The sequence below is a fragment of the Tachyglossus aculeatus genome, chromosome 2 (assembly GCF_015852505.1).
Source record: "Tachyglossus aculeatus isolate mTacAcu1 chromosome 2, mTacAcu1.pri, whole genome shotgun sequence".
Lineage (NCBI taxonomy): Eukaryota > Metazoa > Chordata > Mammalia > Monotremata > Tachyglossidae > Tachyglossus > Tachyglossus aculeatus.
In genome coordinates this window covers 143,168,128-143,192,542 of record NC_052067.1, presented here as the reverse complement: position 1 = coordinate 143,192,542, position 24,415 = coordinate 143,168,128, and the positions used below count along the sequence as shown (strand labels likewise).

General features: G+C 44.9%; 1 protein-coding gene across 1 annotated transcript in view; it reads left to right on the top strand.

Annotated features, from left to right (window-relative positions):
- TMTC1 (transmembrane O-mannosyltransferase targeting cadherins 1) overlaps positions 1 to 24,415 on the top strand; it is a 412,328-nt gene that overhangs the window by 27,574 nt on the left and 360,339 nt on the right. The window contains exons 2-4 of the mRNA XM_038765197.1: positions 3,021 to 3,198; positions 12,644 to 12,717; positions 14,381 to 14,557. Of these exons, the coding sequence (XP_038621125.1) occupies positions 3,021 to 3,198; positions 12,644 to 12,717; positions 14,381 to 14,557 (429 nt within the window). The remainder of the gene's footprint in view (positions 1 to 3,020; positions 3,199 to 12,643; positions 12,718 to 14,380; positions 14,558 to 24,415) is intronic.

Genomic DNA, 24,415 nt, shown 5'->3' with positions numbered 1-24,415 from the left:
GAGTGAATGAATAATAAAAATTCCCCTGAAGAAATGGACAGGAAGTGTACAGTAAATAGAGAGTGACATGTGAAGGAAGTCAGTTGAATTTTAAGAGTTAAGGGAGGGTTTCTGTTGTTTGGGTGCTTAGGTTAGGGTTGAAAATGAGCAAAAGAAGTCAGTCCCAAATAATCCAAATTTGAAGAAATTTTAGTACCTTGTGAGAAGCAGCGAGGCCTAGTGGATAAGCCTGGGAGTCAGAAGGACCCGGGTTTAATCCCAGCTCTGCCACCTGGCTGCTCTGTAACCTGGGGCAAGTCACTTCACTTCTCTGGGCCTCAGTTACCTCATCTGGAAAATGGGGACTAAGACTGTGAGCCCCAAGCGGGCAGAGACTATGTCCAGCCCGATCAGCTTGTATCTACCCCAGTGTCACGTTCAGTGCCCGGCAGATGGTAAGCGCTTAACGGATACCATAAAAAAAAGACTAAGAGCTAGCGTAAATCAGTTTGCAAATCTCAAGAATCTGGGGCTATGGTATGTTCTAGACTGTAGTTTGATTCAGACATTTCAGTTACTCCGTCACCATTGTTTCTTCATCTCTTAATGATTTGGCCAAGGGCATTAGAAGCTCTCCATCAAGGCTGTCCTTCACCTCGCCCCCTCCTCCCTCCCCTCCCTTCTTTCCTTCTTCAGCCCAGCCCGCACCTTCCGCTCCTGTGCCGCTAACATCCTCACTGGGCCTCGTTCTCGCCTGTCCCGCCATCGACCCCCGGCCCATGTCATCCCCCGGGCCTGGAATGCCCTCCCTCTGCCCATCCGCCAAGCTAGCTCTCTTCCTCCCTTCAAAGCCCTCCTGAGAGCTCACCTCCTCCAGGAGGCCTTCCCACACTGAGCCCCCTCTTTCCTCTCGTCCTCCCTATCCCCCCGCCCTACCGCCTTCCCCTCCCCACAGCACCTGCATATATGTTTGTACAGATTTATTACTCTATTTATTTTACTTGTACATATTTACTATTCTATTTATTTTGTTAATGATGTGCATATATCTGTATTTCTATTTATTCTGAGGACTTGACACCTGTCCACATGTTTTATTTTGTTGTCCGTCTCCCCCCTCTAGACTGTGAGCCCGTTGTTGGGTAGGGACCGTCTCCAAATGTTGCCAACTTTTACTTCCTAAGCACTTAGTACAGTGCTCTGCACACAGTAAGCGCTCAATAAATACGATTGAATGAATTAGAGAACTGGTCCCGAAATTGGTTAGAACATTTTACATGCTGACCGTTTCTTAATTCTGGATTATGCTCATAAGCCAACAGCCTGTCAAAATACAGCTGGGTGAAGTACTTTTCATCCAACATTCATTTTCTTGAACTCCAGGGGGGATAAAGTCCTGGATGGGGTAAGTTGTGCATGTAATAGGTATTTATGAAACGCGTACATCAACGCTGAGCAGCTATAGCATAAAGCACCAGACTGGAAGTCAGAAAGACCTGGATTCTAATACCGGCTCTGCTGTGTGCTGTGTGACCTTGGGCAAGTCACTAAACCTTTCTGTGCCTCAGTTATCCCACCTGTAAAATAGGGATTAAGACTGTGAGACTCACATGGGACATGGACTATGTCCAACAGGATTAGTTTTTGTCTACCCCAGTGCTTAGAAATGTTTTTTTTTTTAAAAAATCAACAGAGTTTGGAAAATGGAGATTTACCTAGGAGAAATTGGTCATGGACATTGCTGTCAGGTACATGGAAATAGCAACAAAGTGAAAGGAGTTGTGGAAATCATGGATAAGTCACTCACCAAACAGATATGCCAGGGAGAAATTTCTTTAAAGAAGGAATTTCCGCAATGGGAGATATTAGAGTCAACCTATTCTAGATCCAGAATGATATTCCTTTAATTTCTGCCTCCATTTTAATATTTTTTTCCAAAACTGCTGGCATTAGACTATAAGTTTATGGGAAGTGAACGTGTCTGCTATTTCTGTTATACCCTCCCAAGTGGATACTACTATGCTCTGCCCAAAGTAAGCGCTCAATAAATACCATCAGTTGACTGATTCAGTTTCTCAAATGAGTGGCAGTTAGTAGAAACCATCTAGACACCTTTACATTTACATGTTGTAAAGAATGTCACATTTCAGCTTATCAGTATTTTTCCCTTTGGCCATAGCCCTTAATTCAATCTGTCAATACTTGGGTGTTTCTTTGGGATCGACAAGAAATTGTATTGTAAAGTCAGTGAGGCTTCGGATGAAAATGGTTTGGGCTATCTGATGGTTTTGGTCTCGGGAGAAATGGTTTCATTGGTTTATGCTTGGCACATAGTAAGCGCTTAATAAATACCATTATTATGAGAAGCAGCTTGGCTCAGTGGAAAGAGCCCGGGCTTTGGAGTCAGAGGTTGTGGGTTCAAATCCCGGCTCTGCCAATTGTCAGCTGTGTGACTTTGAGCAAGTCACTTCACTTCTCTGGGCTTCAGTTACCTCATCTGTAAAATGGGGATGAAGACTGTGAGCCCCTCATGGGACAACCTGATCACCTCCCCAGTGCTTAGACACAGCTTTGCACATAGTAAGCACTTAATAAATGCCACCATTATTATTATTATTACTATTATGACTATATCTAACTATACTGTTACTAGTAATCTGTATTGTTAAAAATAGCATAAACCTAACCTTGGCTGTTCGGGAAGGCCCCAGGATTGAAGGAGAAAGCGGGAAATTTGCAAAGCACCTGCCCACCAGCTGTTTTACTTAAATGGTTCCAATTAGTATCCCACTTTCATAAGTAATAAAGTCTATCAGCATCCACCCACAAATCTAGAGAGGAAAGAAGTGACCCATTCTTACCCAGCACGGAGATTAACCAGATGTTAAAAGCTATCTTTATCCTCATTAATTGAACACTTCTTACTCTTCAGTGTTGTTTTCCCTCTGGTTTGCCTGGATCTTACTGTATACCCGTGGTCTGTGATTGCAAGGAATTTATGCACTGTTTGTATTTAATGCAGTTTTGTTGTTTTCTTCCAGGTTAAACATATATTTGGCTGGCAAGAACCCGTTCTATTTCCATGCAGTGAATATCATTTTACACTCTCTAGTGACCCTTGTGCTGATGTACACCTGTGATAAAGTGGTATTTAAGAATCGCGGACTTGCCTTTATCACAGCGCTGCTCTTTGCCGTGCATCCCATCCACACAGAGGCAGTAAGTATACTGAACGTTATGAAATATCAACCCCTTCCCTGTGCCATATGAATGCTAAGTAAGGTCTGGTGTGAAAAATAAATTGTCCAGTCTTTCCTTATCTTCTTCAATCCTCTATACACTATCTACGTGATGGGGGTCTTTTTGAGCATCCCCCAAGTCACCTTCTCTGCTTCCTCCCCCATTCCCTCCTCCTTCCCCTTCCACTAACAGCTTTTCCAATTAACCACCCTAAGCGGTAATACTAGAAATAAAGTTCCTCAGTCTTTCTTTTCAGAAAATCCTTAGCCCCGAGGTGTTTCAAGAGGAAAAAAGAAGAAAATAAAGAGACATGTGAGGCTTCTGTCCCTGCTGAGTCATTGTTCTAACTCTGAATTTAAATTTTGCCTGTTCCTCCTTCTGCCTCTATGGTCTATGGGAGTTCACTAGCAAAATGGAAATACAAATCTTTGCCCATCCTGAGCAGGATAATCGAAACCGCAAATGCGGTTTTGCTTGACTTACCAATTGAATGTGTGTGTGTGTTTTGTTTTTTTAAAAATGCAAAGTGTCTTTTGGGGGAAGGCTAGAAACAGCATGGTTTAGTGGATAGAGCCTGGGAGTCGGAAGGTCATGGGTTTTAATCCTGGCTCCGCCACGTGTCTAATGTGTGATCTAGGGAAGTCACTCTCCTTCTCTGGGCCTCAGTTCCTGCTTCTGTAAAATGGGGATTGAGACTGTGAGCCCCTCGTGGGACAGGGACTGTGTCCACCCTGATTTATTTCTATCCAGCCCAACCTTTAGTAGAGTGCCTGGTACGTAGTAAGGGCTTAACAAATTCCACAATTATTATTATTATCATTACTGTCTAGGATACCATTTTATAGCAGTGCTGTGATAATTATAAAGCTAGACTGCTGCTCGATCAAAAAATGCAGAACTTGAAAATCAGGCCCATTCTGGCTTAAAATATTATCATCTTCAAGCAATGGAGGCTTTGCCATCAGCCTCCTGAAGTGTCTGTGTTTTCTTAGGCAGTTTCTCAAAAGCTCGTTGTGGGAAGGTAATTTGTCTCATTATTGTTATAGTATACTCTCCCAAATGCAGTAAGTGCTCAATAACTACAGTTACAGTGCTTTGCATGCAGTAAGTGCTCAATAACTAAGATTGAATGAACGAAGAAATAGTTTGAAGGGTAACCTACAGTCTAGTAATCTACTTAGAAAAGCAGCATAACATAGTGGATAGAACCGGGTCCTGGGAATCAGAAGGTCATGAGTTCTAATCCCCGATCTGCCACTTGGGCAAGTCACTTCACTTCTCTGGGTTCCAGTTCCCTCATCTGGAAAATGAGGATTGAGACTGTGAGCCCCATGTGGAATGGGGACTATATCCTGATAAACTTGTATCTACCCCTGCGCTTAGCACAGTGTCTGGCCCATAGTAAGCGCTTAACAAATGCCACAATTAGAGAAGCACCTTAGCCTAGTAATAATAATAATGATGGCATTTATTAAGTGCTTACTATGTGCAAAGCACTGTTCTAAGCACTGGGGAGGTTACAAGGTGATCAGGTTGTCCCATGGGGGGCTCACAATCTTAATCCCCATTTTACAGATGAGGTAACTGAGGCACAGAGAAGTTTAGTGACTTGCCCAAAGTCACACAGCTGACAATTGGCGGAGCCGGGATTCGAACCCATGAACTCTGACTCCAAAGCCCTCCAAAGAGCCCGTGCTCTTTCCACTGAGCCACGCTGCTTCCCCAGTAGATAGCTCATGGGGCTGGGAGTCAGAAAGACCTGGGTTCTAATCTCGGCTCCAACACGTGTCTGCTGTGTGGCCTTGGGTAAGTCACTTCACTTCTCTGGGCCTCAGTTCCCTCATCTGTAAAATGGGGATTAATAGCGTGAGCCCCATGTGGGACAGGGACTGCATCCAGCCCTGATGAACCTGTATCTACCCCAGTGCTTAGAACAGTGCTTGGCACATAGTAAGACCTTAACAAGTACCATTATTATTAGTTATTATTATTATTCTTTTTTGGTCTGAATCCCAAAGGGGTCCTACATGCACCCATCTCCTGTGTAGCAGTTCGAGCAATCAATAGGAGCAGTTTTTCTCTATAAAGAAGACGTAAAGAACGGCAGCAGCAGTGTAAAAAGTGATTGTAAAATTATAAGAGTTTAGTGCCAGGGTAGGCAAAATCCTGTCCATCAATCCATTTCTTTTGGCTCAAAGTCCCTAGCCAGACTAGTGGCTTCTACTTGGCTCTGAGCCAGCCATGGATAATAATAATAATAATAATAATAATAATAATAACAGCATTTTTTAAGTGCTTACTATGTGTGAAGCGCTGTTCTAAGCACTGGGGAGGATACAAGTTGATCATGTTGTCCCATGTGAGGTTCACTGTCTTAATCCCCATTTTACAGATGAGGTAACTGAGGCTCAGAGAAGTTAAGTGACCTGCTCAAGGTCACACAGCAGACATGTGGGGAGCTGGGATTAGAACCCATGACCTCTGACTCCCAAGCCCGGGCTTTTCCCACTGAGCCACGCTGCTTCATTAGCATGCACCCCCCCGTTCCTTGTCCTCCTCCAAACTTTGCCCCCGTGACCCCAAGAACTGGAGAGGCAGGGGTTGACTGAAGATGTCTGCAGTTGCCTTAGATTCATTCATCCAATCTTATTTATTGAGCGCTTAGATCTGCCAAACCCTGTAGGCCCCACACTTATTTGCTTTAAATCCCCTTTTCCTTCCCCTACCTTCCTGCTGTCACCGTGACTGGGAAAGCCAGACTGAGAAGGAGCATAGCCTAGTAAAAAAAAGCCCGGGCCTGCGAGTCAGAGGACCTGGGTTCTAATTCCGGCTTCACCACTTGGTTGCTGTGAGACCTTGGCCAAATCACTTCACTTCCCCAGGCCTCGATTACCTCATCTCTAAAATGGGGATTTAGACAGTGGGATGGGGACTGTGTCCAACCAGATTTGCTTGCATGTACCCCAGTGCTTAGTACAGTCCCTGAGACATAGTATGTAATTATATATAGCTGTAACTTATTTATTTAACTATTTATAGTAATCTCTGCCCCTCTTGACTGTGAGTTCGGTGTGGGCAGGAATGTGTCTGTTGTGCTTAGTATAGTGCTTTGCAGACATAAGCGCTCAATAAATACGACTGAAATAATGAATAACATGGTAAGTGATTAAGAAACACCACAGAAAAAACCAGGGCAGAAAACACCCACCATAAGGAACAGGAGGGCAGCTTCAAAGCAGAGAGAAAGGAAGAGGGAGAAAGAGGTGGAGTCTGAGGGGAGGAAGCAAGTAGGAGTCAAGGTGAGAGGAGAAACTAGTGAAAGAGAAAGGATGTCAGAACAGTGTGTCAGATGCATCGGTCTCCAGTCCCTCTAGACTGTAAGCTTGTTGTAGGCAGGGAATATATTTGTTTATTGTTGTATTGTACCCTCCCAAACGCTTAGTACAGTGCTCTGCATACAGTAAGTGCTCAATAAATACGATTGACTGAACGAATGAAAGATTGGCGTTTTGAATAATGATAATGATGGCATTTGTTAAGCGCTTACTATGTGCAAAGCACTGTTCTAAGCGCTGGGGAGGTAACAAGGTGATCAGGTTGTCCCACAGGGGGCTCACGGTCTTAATTCCCATTTTACAGATGAGGTAACTGAGGCACAGAGAAGTTAAGCGACTTGCCCAAAGTCACACAGCTGACAATTTTAGACTGTGAGCCCACTGTTGGGTAGGGACTGTCTCTATATGTTGCCAATTTGTACTTCCCAAGCGCTTAGTACAGTGCTCTGCACATAGTAAGCGCTCAATAAATGCGATTGATGATGACAATTGGCGGAGCCGGTATTTGAACCCATGACCTCTGACTCCAAAGCCCGGGCTCTTTCCACTGAGCCACGCTGCTTCTCAGCTTCTAGCAATCCTGACCTTGCCCAAGGAGAGAGAGGGAAGAGTCAGAAGGGCCTGTCTGGGTTCTAATCCTGGCTTCGCCACTTGCCTGCCGTGTGACTTTGGGCAAATCACTTAACTTCTCTGGGCCTCAGTTATCTGTAAAATGGGGAAGTTCATTATCATCATCATCAATTGTATTTATTGAGCACTTACTATGTGCAGAGCACTGTACTAAGTGCTTGGGAAGTGCAAATTGGCAACATATGGAGACAGTCCCTACCCAACAGTGGGCTCATAGTCTAAAAGGGGGAGACAGAGAACAAAACCAAACATACTAACAAAATAAAATAAATATTCAGTGACTGTGTCTATCCCAATTATCTTCTACCTACCCCAGCGCTTAGTACAGTGCCTGGCACATAGTAAGCACTTAACAAATACCCATTTATCACTTATCCTATCCCACCTTGATTACTGTATTAGCCTCCTTGCTGACCTCCCAGCCCTCTGTCTCTCCCCACTCCAGTCCATACTTCACTTTGCTGCCCGGATCATTTTTCTACAGAAACCCTGAGGTTACGTTTCCCCACTCCTCAGTGAACCTCCAGTGGTTGCGTATCCACCGCTGCATCAAACAGAAGCTGCCCTCTAATCTTACCTCGCTATTCTCCTACATCAACCCAGCTCGCACACTCACTGATGCAGTGGAAAGAGCCCGGGCTTTGGAGTCAGAGGTCATGGGTTCAAATCCCGGCTCTGCCACTTGTCAGCTGGGTGACTTTGGGCAAGTCACTTCACTTCTCTGGGCCTCAGTTACCTCTTTTGGAAAATGGGGATTAAGGCTGTGAGCCCCCCGTGGGACAACCTGATCATCTTGTAACCTCCCCAGCGCTTAGAACAGTGCTTTGCACATAGTGCTTAATAAATGCCATTATTATTATTATTATTATTATTATCTATCACGCTACCAGCCTCTTGCCCATGTCCTGCCTCTGGCCTGGATCGCCCTCCCTCCTCATATCTGACAGGCAATTACTCTCTCCACTCTCAAGACTGTGAGCCCACTGTTGGGTAGGGACCGTCTCTATATGTTGCCAACTTGTACTTCCCAAGCACTTAGTACAGTGCTCTGCACACAGTAAGTGCTCAATAAATACGATTGATTGATTGATTGATTCAAGGCTTTATTGAAGGCACATCTCTGCCAAGAGGCCTTCCCTTACTAAGCCCTCTATTCCTTGTCTTCCACCCTTCTGCATCGCCCTGAATCACTCCTTTTATTCATCCCCCCTCCCAGCCCCACACCACTTATGTCCATATCTGTCATTTATTTATTTCCATTAATGTCTGTCTCCCCTTTTAGACTGTAAGCTCACTGTGGGCAGGGAACGTGACTGTTATATTGCTTATATTCTTCCAAGGGCTTAATACAGTGCTCTACACATAGTGCGCTCTCAATAAATATGATTGACAGACCGACCATTTAAAAAAATGCCATTTATTGGAATCCCTCCCTATTTTGTTTGGGTTGCCCAGTTTTCTGGATGAATGCCTTCTCTTTCCCTCACTCCTTGCTCAAAATTTGCTTTCTCAAAGACACTACTGTCTTTAGTAGGAGGGAGAAGAAGAAATGGAAATGAAACCATATTTTAAAAATTCAAACTTTTCGTCCATTTTAGGCTGGCCTTTGTGTTGAGTCTGAATTAGAGAGATTTTGCCGAAGAGGAAAAGAACAAGCTATTTTGTTATTTCTACTAGGCCACCCTAATAAAAGTTTCCTCTATTATCATCTTATCTGAGAGACTCAGTTAAGCTTTAGGGGGGACTTTACATTTATTTTGGTATAGAGCATAATTTTGATGCTTGAAGAAAATGCCCAAACACTTCAGGTAACGTAAGTACGTAGTCTTAAAATAGCAGGAACTTCAAAGAAGCCTCTTTTAAAATTAATGTTTTGAAAGTTTTTTTGTTATGTGAATGAATAGTCTTAAACTACTCTTGGGTCCCATCAGTTATTTGGAGGAGGAGAGAAGGAAATGAAACAGCCTAGCCTAGTGGAAAGAGACTGGGCCTGGGAATCAGAGGACCTGGGTTCTAATCATGGTTCTGCTAACTTTCCTGCTCTGTGACCTTGGGTAAGTCACTTAATTTCTCTGTGCCTCAGTTTCCTCATGTGCAAAATGAGGATTCAACATCTGTTTTCCCTCTTACTTAGACTGTGAGCCCCGTATGGGACCTGATGACCTTGTTTCTACCCCAGAGCTTTAGTGCAGTGCCTGGCACATAGTAAGCATTTATCAAGTACCACCAGTATTATTATTTTGGGGGGAGCCAGTGGGAGAAGTGGTTTGGAAAGCTGATATAGCCGGAGGGGCAGGAAGAACACAACCTCTATCCTCTTGAGGCCCATAAAGGTAGCTCCAGTTCTCTCTAAAGTATACAAATTCAGTTCCACTTCCTTCCCTCCCCCACCGAATTCCCATGGCTTTTATGTCTTCCGTCTCTACACCCTGAATTTGTCCATCTGTTTCCCTGGATCCCTTCTAGTAACTCCTCTTCCCTTTCCCTTCCCTTTCCCCTCCCCCTTTCCCTTTTCATTCCCCTTTCCCTTTTCCTTCCCTTCTCGCTTTCTCTCATCTTCTCTTGCCTTCTCTCACCTTCCTTTCCCTTCCTTTCCTTAGTACAGTGCTCTGCACACAGTAAGCACTCAGTAAATACGATTAAATGAACGAACGAATGAAAAGCGGTGGAGGCAGGATTAGAACCTGGGTCCTTCTGACGTCCAGGCCCTTGCTCTATCCACTAGGCCACACTGCTTCTCTCTGGAACCCCGGAGAGGGAAGAGGAGAGGTAGGAGGGACATGTGAGAGACCTTGTGCTGAGAGCCCTGGCCCTGCTCATTTCTCCCTGGTCCATCCTGTAGCCCCATGGAGCCACCTCTCTCACTGGACTGTCTATTTCTCCTTGTGAGGAACCAATCAGTGGTATTTATTCATTCATTCATTTATTCAATGGTATTTATTGAGCGCTTACTCTGTGCAGAGCACTGGACTAAGCGCTTGGGAAGTACAAGTCGGCAACATGTCGAGACGGTTCCTACCCAACAACGGGTTTATTGAGCGCTTACTCTACACAGAGCACTGTACTAAGCCCTTGGGAAGAATTGGTAGAGACGTTCCTCGCCCATGGGGAGCCTATGATCACTCAGTTGGTATATATTGAGCGCTTAATGTGTGCAGAGCACCATACTAAGCGCTTAGGAGAGTATAGTACAACAGAGTTGGTCAACATGTTTCCTGCCCACAAGGAGCTTCCAGGCTAGAAGGAGTAATAATAATAATGGTAAATAATAGTAATAATAGTAAATAATAATAGTAGTGTTTGTTAGTGCTTACTATGTGCCAGGCACTGTACTAAGCGCTGCGGTGGATACAAGTAAATCGGATTGGACACAGTCCCTGTCCTATAAGGGGCTCATAGTCTTAATCCCCTAGTCTTAATGAGAAGCAGCATGGCTCAGTGGAAAGAGCACGGGCTTTGGAGTCAGAGGTCATGGGTTCAAATTCCGGCTCCACCAATTGTCAGCTGTATGACTTTGGGCAAGTCACTTCATTCATTCATTCAATTGTATTTATTGAGCACTTACTGTGTGCAGAGCACTGTACTAAGTGCTGGGAAGTACAAGTTGGCAACATATCTAGTAACTCCTCTTCCCTTTCCCTTCCCCTTCCCTTTCCCCTCCCCCTTTCCTTTTTCATTCCACTTCCACTTTTCATTCCACTTCTTTGTGCCTCAGTTACCTCATCTGTAAAATGGGGATTGAGACTGTGAGCCCCCCCAGCCCCGGACAACCTGATCACCTTGAAACCTCCCCAGCACTTAGAACAGTGCTTTGCACATAGTAAGCGCTTAATAAATGCCATTATTATTATTATTATTATTGTTATCCCCATCTTACAGATGAGGTCACCGAGGCCCAGAGAATCAATCAATCAATCAATCAATTAATCATATTTATTGAGTGCTTACTGTGTGCAGAGCACTGTACTAAGCGCTTGGGATGTACAAGCTGGCAACATATAGAGACGACTCCTACCCAACAGTGGGCTCACAGCCTAGAAGGGGGAGACAGAGAACAAAACCAAACATACTAACAAAATAAAATAAATAGAATAGATAGGTACAAGTGAAGTGACCTGCCCAAGATCATACAGCAGACTAGTGGTGGAGCTGGGATTTGAACCCATGCCAGAAATGACTTTTCAGGAGTATCTGATAACCAGCCATCATTCTTGTGGCAGTCAGAGAGCAGATAAACTTTCCAGAAAACCCTCCTAAACGGTGAATTAATCCCTTCTGTTGGTTATTTGAATCAGTTATTTTAACAACGGCTTTGAAGACATGGCATTAAGCACCTGCTTGTTTTTTTCTTCCAATAGGATCCTTTAATGAAAATAATAATTATAGTAGTAGTAATAATTGGAATATTTAATAATAGTAATAATAATGATGATGGCATTTGTTAAGCACTTACTATGTGCAAAGCACTGTTCTAAGTGCTGGGGAGGTTACAAAGTGATCAGGTTGCCCCCGGGGGGGCTCACAGTCTTAATCCCCATTTTATCATCATCATCAATCGTATTTATTGAGCACTTACTGTGTGCAGAGCACTGTACTAAGCGCTTGGGAAGTACAAATTGGCAACATATAGAGACAGTCCCTACCCAACAGTGGGCTCACAGTCTAAAAGGGGGAGACAAAACCAAACATACTAACAAAATAAAATAAATAGAATAGATATGTGCAAGTAAAATAAATAAATAAATAAATAAATAGAGTAATAAATATGTACAAACATATATACATATATACAGGTGCTGTGGGGAAGGGAAGTAGGTAAGATGGGGGGATGGAGAGGGGGACGAGGGGGAGAGGAAGGAAGGGGCTCAGTCTGGGAATACCTCATTTTACAGATGAGGTACCTGAGTCTCAGAGAAGTGAAGTGACTTGCCCAAAGTCACACAGCTGACAATTGGCGGAGCAGGGATTTGGACCCATGTCCTCTGACTCCAAAGCCCGGGCTCTTTCCACTGAGCCACGCTGCTTCTATTTGTTAAGTGCTTACTATGTACCAAGCACTGTTCTAAGCTCTGGGGTAAATACAAGATAATTAGGTTGGACACAATCCCTGTCCCTGTAGGACTCACAGTCTCAAATCCATTTTCCAGATGATGGAACTGAGTCCCAGAGAGGTGAAATGACTTGCCCACGGTCACACACAGACGAGTTTCGGAGCCGGGATTAGAAACCAGATCCTTTTGACTCCTGGGCCTGTGTTTCTATCCACTAGGCCACACTGCTTCCTGTCATCGAATACGTGACTTCGGGGCACATTGCAGACACAGTATCAGTTTGTGGTAGCAAGAGAATTTTCCTTCGGGATGCACTTTTTTCATCCTGAAACAACGAAGTCTGCGTTGGCATATTTTGGGGGCGTTTGGGGAATGCTACTTCCCTAACCTGAGCTTTCCTTTTCTCAGGTGACCGGTATCGTAGGCCGAGCGGATGTCTTAGCCTGTTTGCTCTTTCTGTTGGCCTTTCTCTCCTATCACAGGTATGGAACTCACCGACATTTTCTTCCCTTTAGTCCCCAGCCTCTCTTCTGGCTGCCTAACAAGACTTGATACCTGTCTACGTGTTTTGTTTTGTTGTCCGTCTCCCCCTTCTAGACTGTGAGCCCGTTGTTGGGTAGGGACCGTCTCTTTATGTTGCCGACTTGTACTTCCCAAGCGCTTAGTACAGTGCTCTGCACCCAGTAAGCGCTCAATAAATACGATTGAATGAATGAATGAATCAAAACCTCAACACCTGACTCTGGTGATGCATTAACAGAATCAAACATCTCCCATTCATTTATGGTATTTGGATTGGAAGCAGCAATGCGTAATGGGGAGAGCACGAGCCTGGGTGTTAGGAGGTTCTGGGTTCATATCCCCGCTCTGCCGCTTGTCTGCTGTGTGACCTTGAGCAAGTCATTTCACGTCTCTGGGCCTCATCTGGAAAATGGGGATTGAGACTGGGAGCCCGATGGGGGACAGGGCCTGTGTCCAACCCGATTTGCTTGTATCCACCCCAGCGCTTAGTACAGTCCCTGGCACGTAGTAAATGCTTAACTTACTTCTTCTAGACTGTGAGCCCACTGTTGGGTAGGGACTGTCTCTAGGTGTTGCTAGCTTGTACTTCCCAAGTGCTTAGTACAGTGCTCTGCACACAGTAAGCGCTCAATAATACGATTGATTGATTGATTAACAAATATCGCAATTATAATTATTGTTATTATCATTGTTAAGCACAGTAACAGGAGAAGCAGCATGGCTCAGTGGAAAGAGCACAGTCTTGGGAGTCAGAGGTCACGGATTCTAATCCCTGCTCCCCCACTTATCAGCTGTGTGACCTTGGGCAAGTCACTTCTCTGAGCCTCAGTTACCTCATCTGTAAAATGGGGATTAAGACTGTGAGCCCTACGTGGGATAACGTAGCGTGGGAAGCAGCGTGGCTCAGTGGAAAGAGCACGGGCTTTGGAGTCAGAGGTCGGGGGTTCAAATCCCGGCTCTGCCACTTGTCAGCTGTGTGACGTTGGGCAAGTCACTTCACTTCTCTGGGCCTCAGTTCCCTCATCTGGAAAATGGGGATGAAGACTGTGAGCCCCTCGTGGGACAACCTGATTAACTTGTATCTACCCCAGCGCTTAGAACAGTGCTTTGCACATAGTAAGCGCTTAACAAATACCAACACTATTGTAACATGATCACCTTGTATTTCCTCCAGAACTTAGAACAGTGCTTTGAACATAGTAAGCACTTAACAAATGCCATTATTATTATTATTATTATTATTGCTGTGTGCCAAGCACTGCTCTAACTGCTAGGGTAGATAGAAGATAAGCTGGTTGGATTCAGGGTACAGTGAGCAAGCTTGGGCTGGAGGAGTGAAATGTGTGGGTTGGGCTGTAGTGGGAGATGAGTGAGATGAGATAGGAGGGAGAAAGCAGATTTAAAGTTGATAATAAGGAGTTTCTGTTTGATGTGGAGGTGGATGGGCAACCACTGGTTCTTGAGGAGTAGGTAGATGTGGATTCGTGTTTCGATAAAATCAATAAATATACCTGAGACCCGAGGAAGTTTTTGAACTTTTTAACTGGGGAGAAATTTGCTAAAGAATTGATGGGGACCCAGTCAATTTCTTTTTAATTACTGACTCTCAAATTTATGTTTCAGGAGCGTGGACAAGTATTGCGTTGGGGAGAATTTCCCTCCCACGGTCTCTCCTTTCTTCTTGCTGCTCAGTTTGTTTCTGGGCACTTGCGCAATGCTGGTGAAAGAAACGGGGATCACAGTGTTTGGAGTGTGTTTGGTGTACGATCTCTTCTTCCTGTCCTTCAACAAGGCAAAATTGTAAGTCATTTTCAAAGTGGTCCTTCATTTATTTAGACTTCATGCTCTGTATCTTATTTTCTTTTTGTATTGCACTCTCCCAAGTACAGTGCTCTGCAATCAACCAATTGCTTTTATTGAGTGCTTACCATGTGCAAGGCACTGTACTAGGGGGAGGCAGTGTGGCTTAGTGGAAAGAGCCCGGGCTTGGGAGTCAGAGGTCGTGGGTTCTAATTCCGCCCCTGCCACTTGTCAGCTGTGTGACAGGCAAGTCACTTCACTTCTCTGTGCCTCAGTTACCTCCTCTGCAAAATGGGGATTAAGACTGTGAGCCCCACGTGGGACAACCTGGTTACTATCTACCCCAGCACTTAGTAGTGCTTGGCTTATAGTAAGCGCTTAACAAATGCCATCATTATTATTATTATTTTTATTATTATTGTTTTCTGCATCTCCAGCCCTGATCTCTCTCCCTCTTGGCAGTCTCACATTGCTTCTTGCCATCAAGACATCTCAACTTGGATGCCCTCCCATCACCTCAAGCTTAACATATCCAAAACAGAACTCCTTATCTTCGCACCCAAACCCCGTCCTCCCCGTGACTTTCCCATAACTGTAGACAGCACCACCACCCTTCCTGTCTCACAGGCCTGTAACCTTGGCGTTATCCTCATCTCTTCTCTCTCATTCAACCCACATATTCAATCTATCACTAAATCCTGTCAGTTCAACTTTTTCCATATTGCTAAAATCCATCCTTTTGTCTCCAACCAAACTGCTACTATATTAATCCAAACACTTATCCCATCCCACCTTGATTACTCTCTCAGCCTTCTTACTGACCTCTCAGCCTTCTGTCTCTTTCTTCTCCAGTCGTACTTCACTCTGCTTCCTGAATCATTTTCCTACAAAAACGTTCAGTCCATGTTTCCCCACTCTTCAAGAACCTCCAGTGGTTGCCCATCCACTTCTGCATCAAACAGAAACTCCTCACCATTGGCTTTAAAGCAGTCCATCACCTTGCCTCCTCCTACCTCATCTCACTGCTCTTTTGCTACAACCCATGCCACATACTTCACTCCTCTAATGCCAACCTACCCACTGCATCTCGATCTCACTGCCCACATCCTGCCTCCGGCCTGGAACGCCCTCCCTCTTCATATCTGATAGACGATTACTCTCCCCCGCTTCAAATCCCTATTGAAGACCCATCTCCTCCAAGAGGCCTTCCCTGACTAAGCCCTCATTTTCTCTTTTCCCACTCCCTTCTGAGTCTCCCTGACTTGCCCCCTTTATTCACTCCCCCAGCCCCACAGGACTCGGTGGATCATCTTTGTGCAGAAACGCTCTGGGCATGTTACTCCCCTCCTCAAAAATCTCCAATGGCTGCCTGTCAACCTACGAATCAAGCAAGCTTCAAGCTTCAAGGCTGTCCATCACCTCGCCCCCTCCTGCCTCCCCTCCCTTCTCTCCTTCTCCAGCCCAGCCTGCACCCTCCGCTCCTCTGCCACCGCTAACCTCCTTACTGGGCCTCGTTCTCACCTGTCCCACCATCGACCCCCGGCCCACGTCCTCCCCCTGGCCTGGAATGCCCTCCCTCCGCACATCTGCCAAGCTAGCTCTCTTCCTCCCTTCAAAGCCCTACTGAGAGCTCACCTCCTCCAAGAGGCCTTCCCAGGCTGAGCCCCTCTTTTCCTCTCCTCCTCCCCATCCCACCCCGCCCTACCACCTTCCCCTCCCCACAGCACCTGTATATATGTTTGTACAGATTTATCACTCTATTTATTTTACTTGTACATATTTACTATTCTATTTATTTTGTTAATGATGTGCATTTAGCTTTAATTCATTCATTCATATATTTTGAGCACTTACTGTGTGCAGAGCACTGTACTAAGGACTGGGAAAGTACAATTTAATTCTGTTTGTTCTGACGACTTGACACCTGTCTACATGTTTTGTTTTGTCTTCTGTCTCCCCCTTCTAGCCTGTGAGCCCGTTGTTGGGTAGGGACTGTCTGTATAAGTTGCCAACTTGTACTTCCCAAGCACTTAGTACAGTGCTCTGCACACAGTAAGTGCTCAATAAATACGATTGAATGAATGAATGACTGACTTAGGTACAGATCTGTAATTATTTATATTACTGTCTGTCTCCCCCTCTAGATTGTAAACTCCTGTGGGTAGGGAATGTGTTTGTTATATTGTTGTTCATTCTCTTCCAAGCACTTAGTACAGTACCCTGCACACAGTAAGCCCTCAATAAATTCGATTGATTTATGTAATTGATTGGCTGGTGGTAGCTCAAAAGCTATTTATTAATCAATCAATAGTATTTACTGAGTACTTACTATGTGAAGAACATTGGACTAAGCGCTTAGAGAGGATGACAGAGTCAGTAGACACATTCCCAGGGGCAGAAGTTTGTTATAATAATAATAATGATGGTATTTGTTAAGTGCTGTTCTAAGTGCTGGGGGAGATACAAGGTCATCAGGTTGTCCCACGTGGGGCTCACAGTCCTAATCTTCTGGACTGTGAGCCCACTGTTGGGTAGGGACCGTCTCTATATGTTTCCGACTTGTACTTCCCAAGTGCTTAGTACAGTGCTCTGCACACAGTAAGCGCTCAAAAAATACAATTGAATGAATGAATGAATAATCCCCATTCTACAGATGAGGTAACTGAGGCACAGAGAAGTCAAGTGACTTGACCAAAGTCACGGAGCTGGGATTAGAACCCTCAACCTTTGAATCCCTAGCCCGCGCTGTTTCCACTAAGCCACCTTGCTTCTCATGCTGTTCGCCATGAGCTCTCCCTGGGTAGTGGACTTTAGCTACCCACCGTGGATCACTCTAATAATATCATTGTAACTTGCTCAATACCCATTGTTCTGCTCAGCAATGCCATCTGGAAAATCCCTTTCCACATCATCTCAACCTAGCTTGGAATATCAATCAGTCAATCAATGGTGTTTATTGAGCACTTACTATACGCACAGCAGCATACTAAGTACTTGGGAGAATACAGTGCAACAGAATTAGCAGACGTGTTCCCTGCCCATAACATGATAACAGTCTAGAGGAGGAGACAGACATTAATGTTACTAAATAGTAATTTATAGTAATTTAAAGCTGTGTACATATGTGCTGTGGGGTTGGGAGTGGGGAGGATATTAAATATCCAAAGGTCACACACAGATCCAAGTGCTTAGACAATGCAGAAGGGAGAGCCAGCTGGGGAAAAGAAAGTTTAATTGGGGAAGGCCTCTTGGAATAGGTGTGACCTTAATGCTATAATAATAATAGTGGCACTTATTAAGTGCTTACTATGTGCAAAGCACTGTTCTAAGCACTGGGGAGGTTACAAGGTGATCAGGTTGTCCCATGGGAGGGCGGGGGGGGGGGGGAGCTCACAGTCTTAATCCCCATTTTACAGATGAGGTAACTGAGGCACAGAGAAGTGAAGTGACTTGCCCAAAGTCACAGAGCTGACAATTGGCAGAGCCGGGATTTGAACCCATGACCTCTGACTCCAAAGCCTGTGGTGTTTCCATTGAGCCACACTGCTTCTCCTTGAAGGTGGAGAGAGTGGTGGTCAGGCATATATAATAATGATGGTATTTGTTAAGCGCTTTCTATGTGCCAAGCACTGTTCTAAACGCTGGGGTAGATACAAAGTTGTCAGGTTATCCCACGTGGGGCTCACAGTCTTCATCCCCATTTTCCAGATGAGGGAACTGAGGCACAGAGAAGTTAAGTGACTTACCCAGGGTCACACAGCAAACACGTGGTGGAGTCGGGATTAGAACCCACAACCTCTGACTCCCAAGCCCGTCCTCTTGCTACTAAGCCACGCTGAGGGGTGAGGGAGTTTCAGGCTAGGGGAAGGATGTGGGAAAAGGGTCAGTGGTGAGATAGATGAGATGGGGGCCCTGTGAGTAAGCTGTCACTAGAGGAGCAAAGTGTGCGGGCTGGGCTGGAGTAGGAGGTTATAATAATGGCATTTGTTAAGCGCTTACTATGTGCAAAGCACTGTTCTAAACGCTGAGTGAGGTGAGGTGGGAGGGGGCGAGCTGTCTGAGCGCTTTAAAGCCAATGGAACAGAGTTTCTGTCTGATGTGGGATGGATGGGCAGCCATTAAAGGGTCTTGAGGAGTGGGGAGACACGGACTAAACGTTTTTGTTGATAAATGATCCGTGCAGCAGAGTGAAGTATGGATTGGAGTGGGGAGAGACAGGAGGCCTGGAGATCAGTAAGGAGGCAGATTCCAAGTCAAGGAGGGATAGGATGAGTGCTCGGATCAACGTGGTAGCAGTTTGGATGGAGAGGAAAGGGTGGATTTTAGTAATGTTGTGAAAGTAGAACAGACGGGATTTGGTGACAGATTGACTATGTGGGTGGAATGAAAGAGATGAGTCTGAGGACAACCCCGAGGTTATGCGCCTGTGAGATAGGGAGCATGGTGGTGTTGCCTACAGTGATGGGGATGATGTGGGGAGGATAGGGTTTGGGTGGGAAGATAGGATGTTCACTTTTGGACGTGTTTCATTTGAAGTGTTGGTGGGACATCCAATCGGAGATGTCTTGAAGGCCGGAGGAAGTGGAAGATTGCAGGGCAGGGGAGAGGTCAGAGCTGGAGATGTAGATTTGGGAATCATCTGTATAAAAGTGGTAATTAAAGCCATGGGAGCGAATGAGTTCTCCAAAGGAGTGGGTGTAGAGGGAGAATAGATGACGGGGACCTAGAGCTGAGCCTTGAGGGACCCCCACAATTAGGGGGTGAGAGGGGGAAGAGAAGCCCACGAAGGAGACTGGGAAGGAGCAGTCGGAGAGGTAGGAGGAGAACCAAGAGAGGACAGTGTCAGTGAATCCAAGGTCGGTTAAAGTTTCAAGGACGAGGGGGTGGTCTACAGTCAAGGGTGGCTGAGAGGTCTGGGAGGATTAGGATGGAGTAGAGGCCGTTGGATTTGGCAAGAAGAAGATCGTTGGAGACCTTTGAGAGGGCGGTTTCTGCGGAGTGAAGGGGACGGAAGCCACGCTGGAGGGAATCAAGGAGAGAATTGGAGGAGAGGAATTTGAGACAGTGGGGGCGGACAACTTGCTCGGGAAGTTTGGAGAGGAATGGTAAGTGGGAGATGGGGTGATAACTTTAGGGAGCCGTGGGGTTAAAGGAGTTTAAAATGGGGATTGAGACTGTGAGCCCCACGGGGGACAGAGACTGTGTCCAACCCAATTTGCTTGTATACACTCCAGCACTAAGTACAGTGCCTGGCACATAGTAAGCACTTAACCAATACCACAATTATTATTATTATTAATAATATTTTTCACTTAAATTCAGCCTAGAAAGAACCCACAAAATTTTCCCCTATCCTCGCATACCTATACCTCCTCTTGTGATTCTCATTCCATAGAGAAACATCCCCTGACAAATGGTTCTCTCTAAGCCTCTAAACAATCGACTAATCGATCTGATTTATTGAGAGCTTACTGAGTGCAGAACACTGTACTAAGCCCTTGGGAGAGTACAATAGAACAGAGTTGGTAGACATGATCTCTGCCCACAAGGAGCTTGCAGTCTAGAGGAAGAGCAGATATTAATATAAATAAATAAATTAGGGATATGCACATAAGTTCTGGGGGACTGAGGCTTGGTTGAGTTCTCATAGCCAGCATCTTAAAAGCTTCTTGCCCTTCCCTGTTGGGAAAACCCAACCATTAATTGTGTGCATTTAGATAGAACTGGTAAAATTTTGGCCTTTCTTTCTGACTTTATGGCCAGCTGACAGCAGGAATGATTGAGACATAGGAACAATTTAGAATCCTGAATACATAATCAACTGACAGTTTGATAGCTTACAATATTCGAAGTTTGTCAGTATTTATAAGCCTGAATTCTTCTTTATGCTTGCCTTTCCTTGGATGGCTCATTTCTTCTCTCTTCATCATCATCAATCGTATTTATTGAGCGCTTACTATGTGCAGAGCACTGTACTAAGCGCTTGGAAAGTACAAATTGGCAACATATAGAGACAGTCCCTACCCAACAGTGGGCTCACAGTCTAAAAGGGGGAGACAGAGAACAAAACATACTAACAAAATAAAATAAATAGAATAGATATGTACAAGTAAAATAAATAAATAAATAAATAGAGTAATAAATATGTACAAACATATATATATATATGTATATGTGTATATATATATATATATATATATATATATATACGGGTGCTGTGGGGAAGGGAAGGAGGTAAGATGGGGGGATGGAGAGGGGGACGAGAGGGAGAGGAAGGAAGGGGCTCAGGGTGGGAAGGCCTCCTGGAGGAGGTGAGCTTTCAGTAGGGCCTTGAAGGGAGGAAGAGAGCTAGCTTGGCGGATGGGCAGAGGGAGGGCATTCCAGGCCAGGGGGAGGACGTGAGCTGGGGGTTGATGGTGGGACAGGCGAGAATGAGGTACGGTGAGGAGATTAGTGATTAGGAGATTAGTGATTAGGAGATTAGTAGGAGATTAGTGATTAGAGGAGCGGAGGGTGCTGGGTGGGCTGTAGAAGGAGAGAAGGGAGGTGAGGTAGGAGGGGGCGAGGTGATGGACAGCCTGGAAGCCCAGGGTGAGGAGTCTCTGCCTGATACGCAGATTGATTGGTAGCCACCGGAGATTTTTGAGGAGGGGAGTAACATGCCCAGAGCATTTCTGGACAAAGACAATCTGGGCAGCAGCATGAAGTATGGACTGAAGTGGGGAGAGACACGAGGATGGGAGATCAGACAGAAGGCTGATGCAGTAGTCCAGGCGGGATAGGATGAGAGCTTGAACGAGCAGGGTAGCAGTTTGGATGGAGAGGAAAGGGTGGAAAGATAAGCTAATTATGGGCAGAGAACTTGTCTACCAATCCTGTTATATTGTAATAATAATAATAATAATAATAATAATAATAATAATAATAGTAATAATAATTGTGGTATTTGTTAAGAGCTGACCATGTGCCAGAAACTGTACTAAGCACTGGAGTAGATCCAAGCAAATTGGGTTGGACACAGTCCCTGTCCCACATGGGGCTCACAGTTTCAACTCCCACTTTACAGATGAGGTAACAGTGGCACAGAGAAGTGAAGTGACTTGCCCAAGTTCATACAGCAGACAAGTGGCATTATTACTGTATTTATTTATTTTATTTGACATATTTATTCTATTTATTTTATTTTGTTAATATGTTTTTTTCTCTGTCTCCCCCTTCTAGACTGTGAGCCCACTGTTGGGTAGGGACCGTCTCTATATGTTGCCAACTTGTACTTCCCAAGGGCTTAGTCCAGTGCTCTGCACACAGTAAGCGCTCAATAAATACGATTGAAAGAATGAAGGGCAGAGCCGTCATTAGAACCTATGATCTATGGCTCCCAGGCCTGGGGTCTATTCACTATGCCATGATTGTACTCTCCCAAGCGCTTAGTACTGTGCTCTGCCCACAGTTAGCATCAATAAAAATGATATATATGTACATTCATATATATTCATCCCTTTATAGTTACTCCCCTGCCTGTCTTTCCTTTTCTACCTCTTTATCCTCCTACTAAAAGATGAGAGGCAGCCAGCTAGGCTGTGTTCATAAATGTTAATTACTGCCCTGCCCGGGCATATGATGATCAGATAACACCACCTGTGCTCTGTTCATACTCAGTAACTCCACATTTTCTTAAAAAGAGAAGGGTCGTGGTTGACTTGCTCTCCCCACCCCCGCGTCCCCTTGTCAGGGACCGGTGCAAATTGCGTAGAAAAACAGCGGCCTGAGTTTTTCTGGGGTCACACCGATCTTCTGTTCACTCTGACTTCCAATTTGTCGCGTTAACCAGGTTATTTTCGAGGGCCACTGGGGAACGGTGAAACCGAAACACGTCTACTGGCAGACAGGTTTAATTATTTAGAGGGCCAGCGGCAAGGATGCTTTATTTTCCCTCACTTCACTTGGCTTCACCTTTCTTTGTTTGTTGCATTGATAGGAAATAAATGTGACAGCTGTATGGACTCTCCCTTTGATTGGTTCACCTATGTAAAGTTTTCCATTTCAATTCATTCAACCATATTTATTGAGCACTTCCTCTGTTCAAAGCACTCTACTAAGTGCTTAATTTTAATTCATTCAACCGTATTTACTGAGCACTTCCTGTGTTCAGAGCACTGTACTAAGTGCTTAATTGGACATATGTTCCCAGGGTACAGGTGTTTAGGTTTTAGAACTTGCCTTTTTGGGAGTAAAAAGACCAACAGATCCTTTCTAGGGCCGTACATTGGAATATCCCAGGATTACTGCACCAGGATGCTTCTTATTTAAAATGTTTTTAAGGAGTAATTTTCCACAAGGGATGAATCCTTTGCCCCATCTCATCTCCATTAGTTGCCTGATCAATCATTCAATTGTATTTATTCATTCATTCATTCAATCAATCGTATTTATTGAGCGCTTACTCTGTGCAGAGCACTGCACTAAGCGCTTGGGAAGTACAATTTGGCAACATATAGAGACGGTCCCTACCCAACAGTGGGCTCACAGTCTAGAAGGGGGAGACAGAGAACAAAACAAAACATATTAACAGAATAAAATAGAATAAATATGTAAAAGTAAAATAAATAAATAAATAGGTGTTTACTGTGTGCAGAGCACTGTATTAAGCACTCGGGAGAGGACAGTATAAACAGAGTTGGTTGACAAGTTCCCTGACTACAACAAGCTCACACTCTAGAGGGAGAGACAAGCATTCATATAAATAAATACATTATGGATATGGAGTCATTCATTCATTCAATTGTATTTATTGAACGCTTACTTTGCACAGAGCCCTGTACTAAGCGCTTGGGAGAGTACACTACAACAATCAACAGACATATAAGTGCTGTGGGGCTGAGGTGGAGGGATAGAGAAGCAGTGTGGCTCAGTGGAAAGAGCATGGGCTTGGGAGCCAGAGGTCATGGGTTCTAATCCTGGCTCCGCCACTTAATAATAATAATAATAATGATGGCATTTATTAAGCGCTTACTATGTGCAAAGCACTGTTCTAAGCGCTGGGGCGGTTACAAGGTGATGAGGTTGTCCCACAGGGGGCTTACAGTCTTAATCCCCCTTTTACAGATGAGGTAACTGAGGCCCAGAGAAGTGAGTTTCCCAAAGTCACACAGCTGACAAGTGGCGGAGGGGGGATTTGAACCCATGACCTCTGACTCACTTGTCAGCTGTGTGACTTTGGGCAAGTCACTTCACTTCTCTGGGCCTCAGTTACCTCATCTGTGAAATGGCGATTGAGACTGTGAGCCCCCCGAGGGACAGCCTGATCACCTTGTATCCCCCCGAGCGCTTAGAACAGTGCTTTGCACATAGTAAGCACTTAACAAATTCCATCATTATTATTATGAATGACAGGAGCAAATCACGGTGATGAAGAAAGGAGCAAAGGAAATGAGGGTTTATTTAGGGAAACATCTTGGAGGAGATGTGCCTTCAATAAGGGTTTGAAGGCAGGGAGAGTCATTGTCGTCAGATAGGAAGAGGGAAGGCATTTCAGGCCAGAGGCAGGGGGTGGGGGAGAGTTTGGTGGTGAAATAGAGGAAATCGAGGCACGATGAGGGAAGTGTGCAGGCTGGGTTCGCAGTAGGAGAGTAGCGAGGTGACTTAGGAGGGGGCAAAGTGATTTGAGTGCTTTAAAGCCGATGGTGATGAGTTTCTATTTGTTGTGGAGGAGGATGAGCCACCATTGGAGGTTCTTGAAGAGTGGAGAAATTTGGACTGAACGATTTTGTAATAATAATAATAATAATGATGGTATTTGTTAAGCGCTTACTATGTGCAAAGCACTGTTCTAAGCACTGGGGAGGTTACAAGGTGATC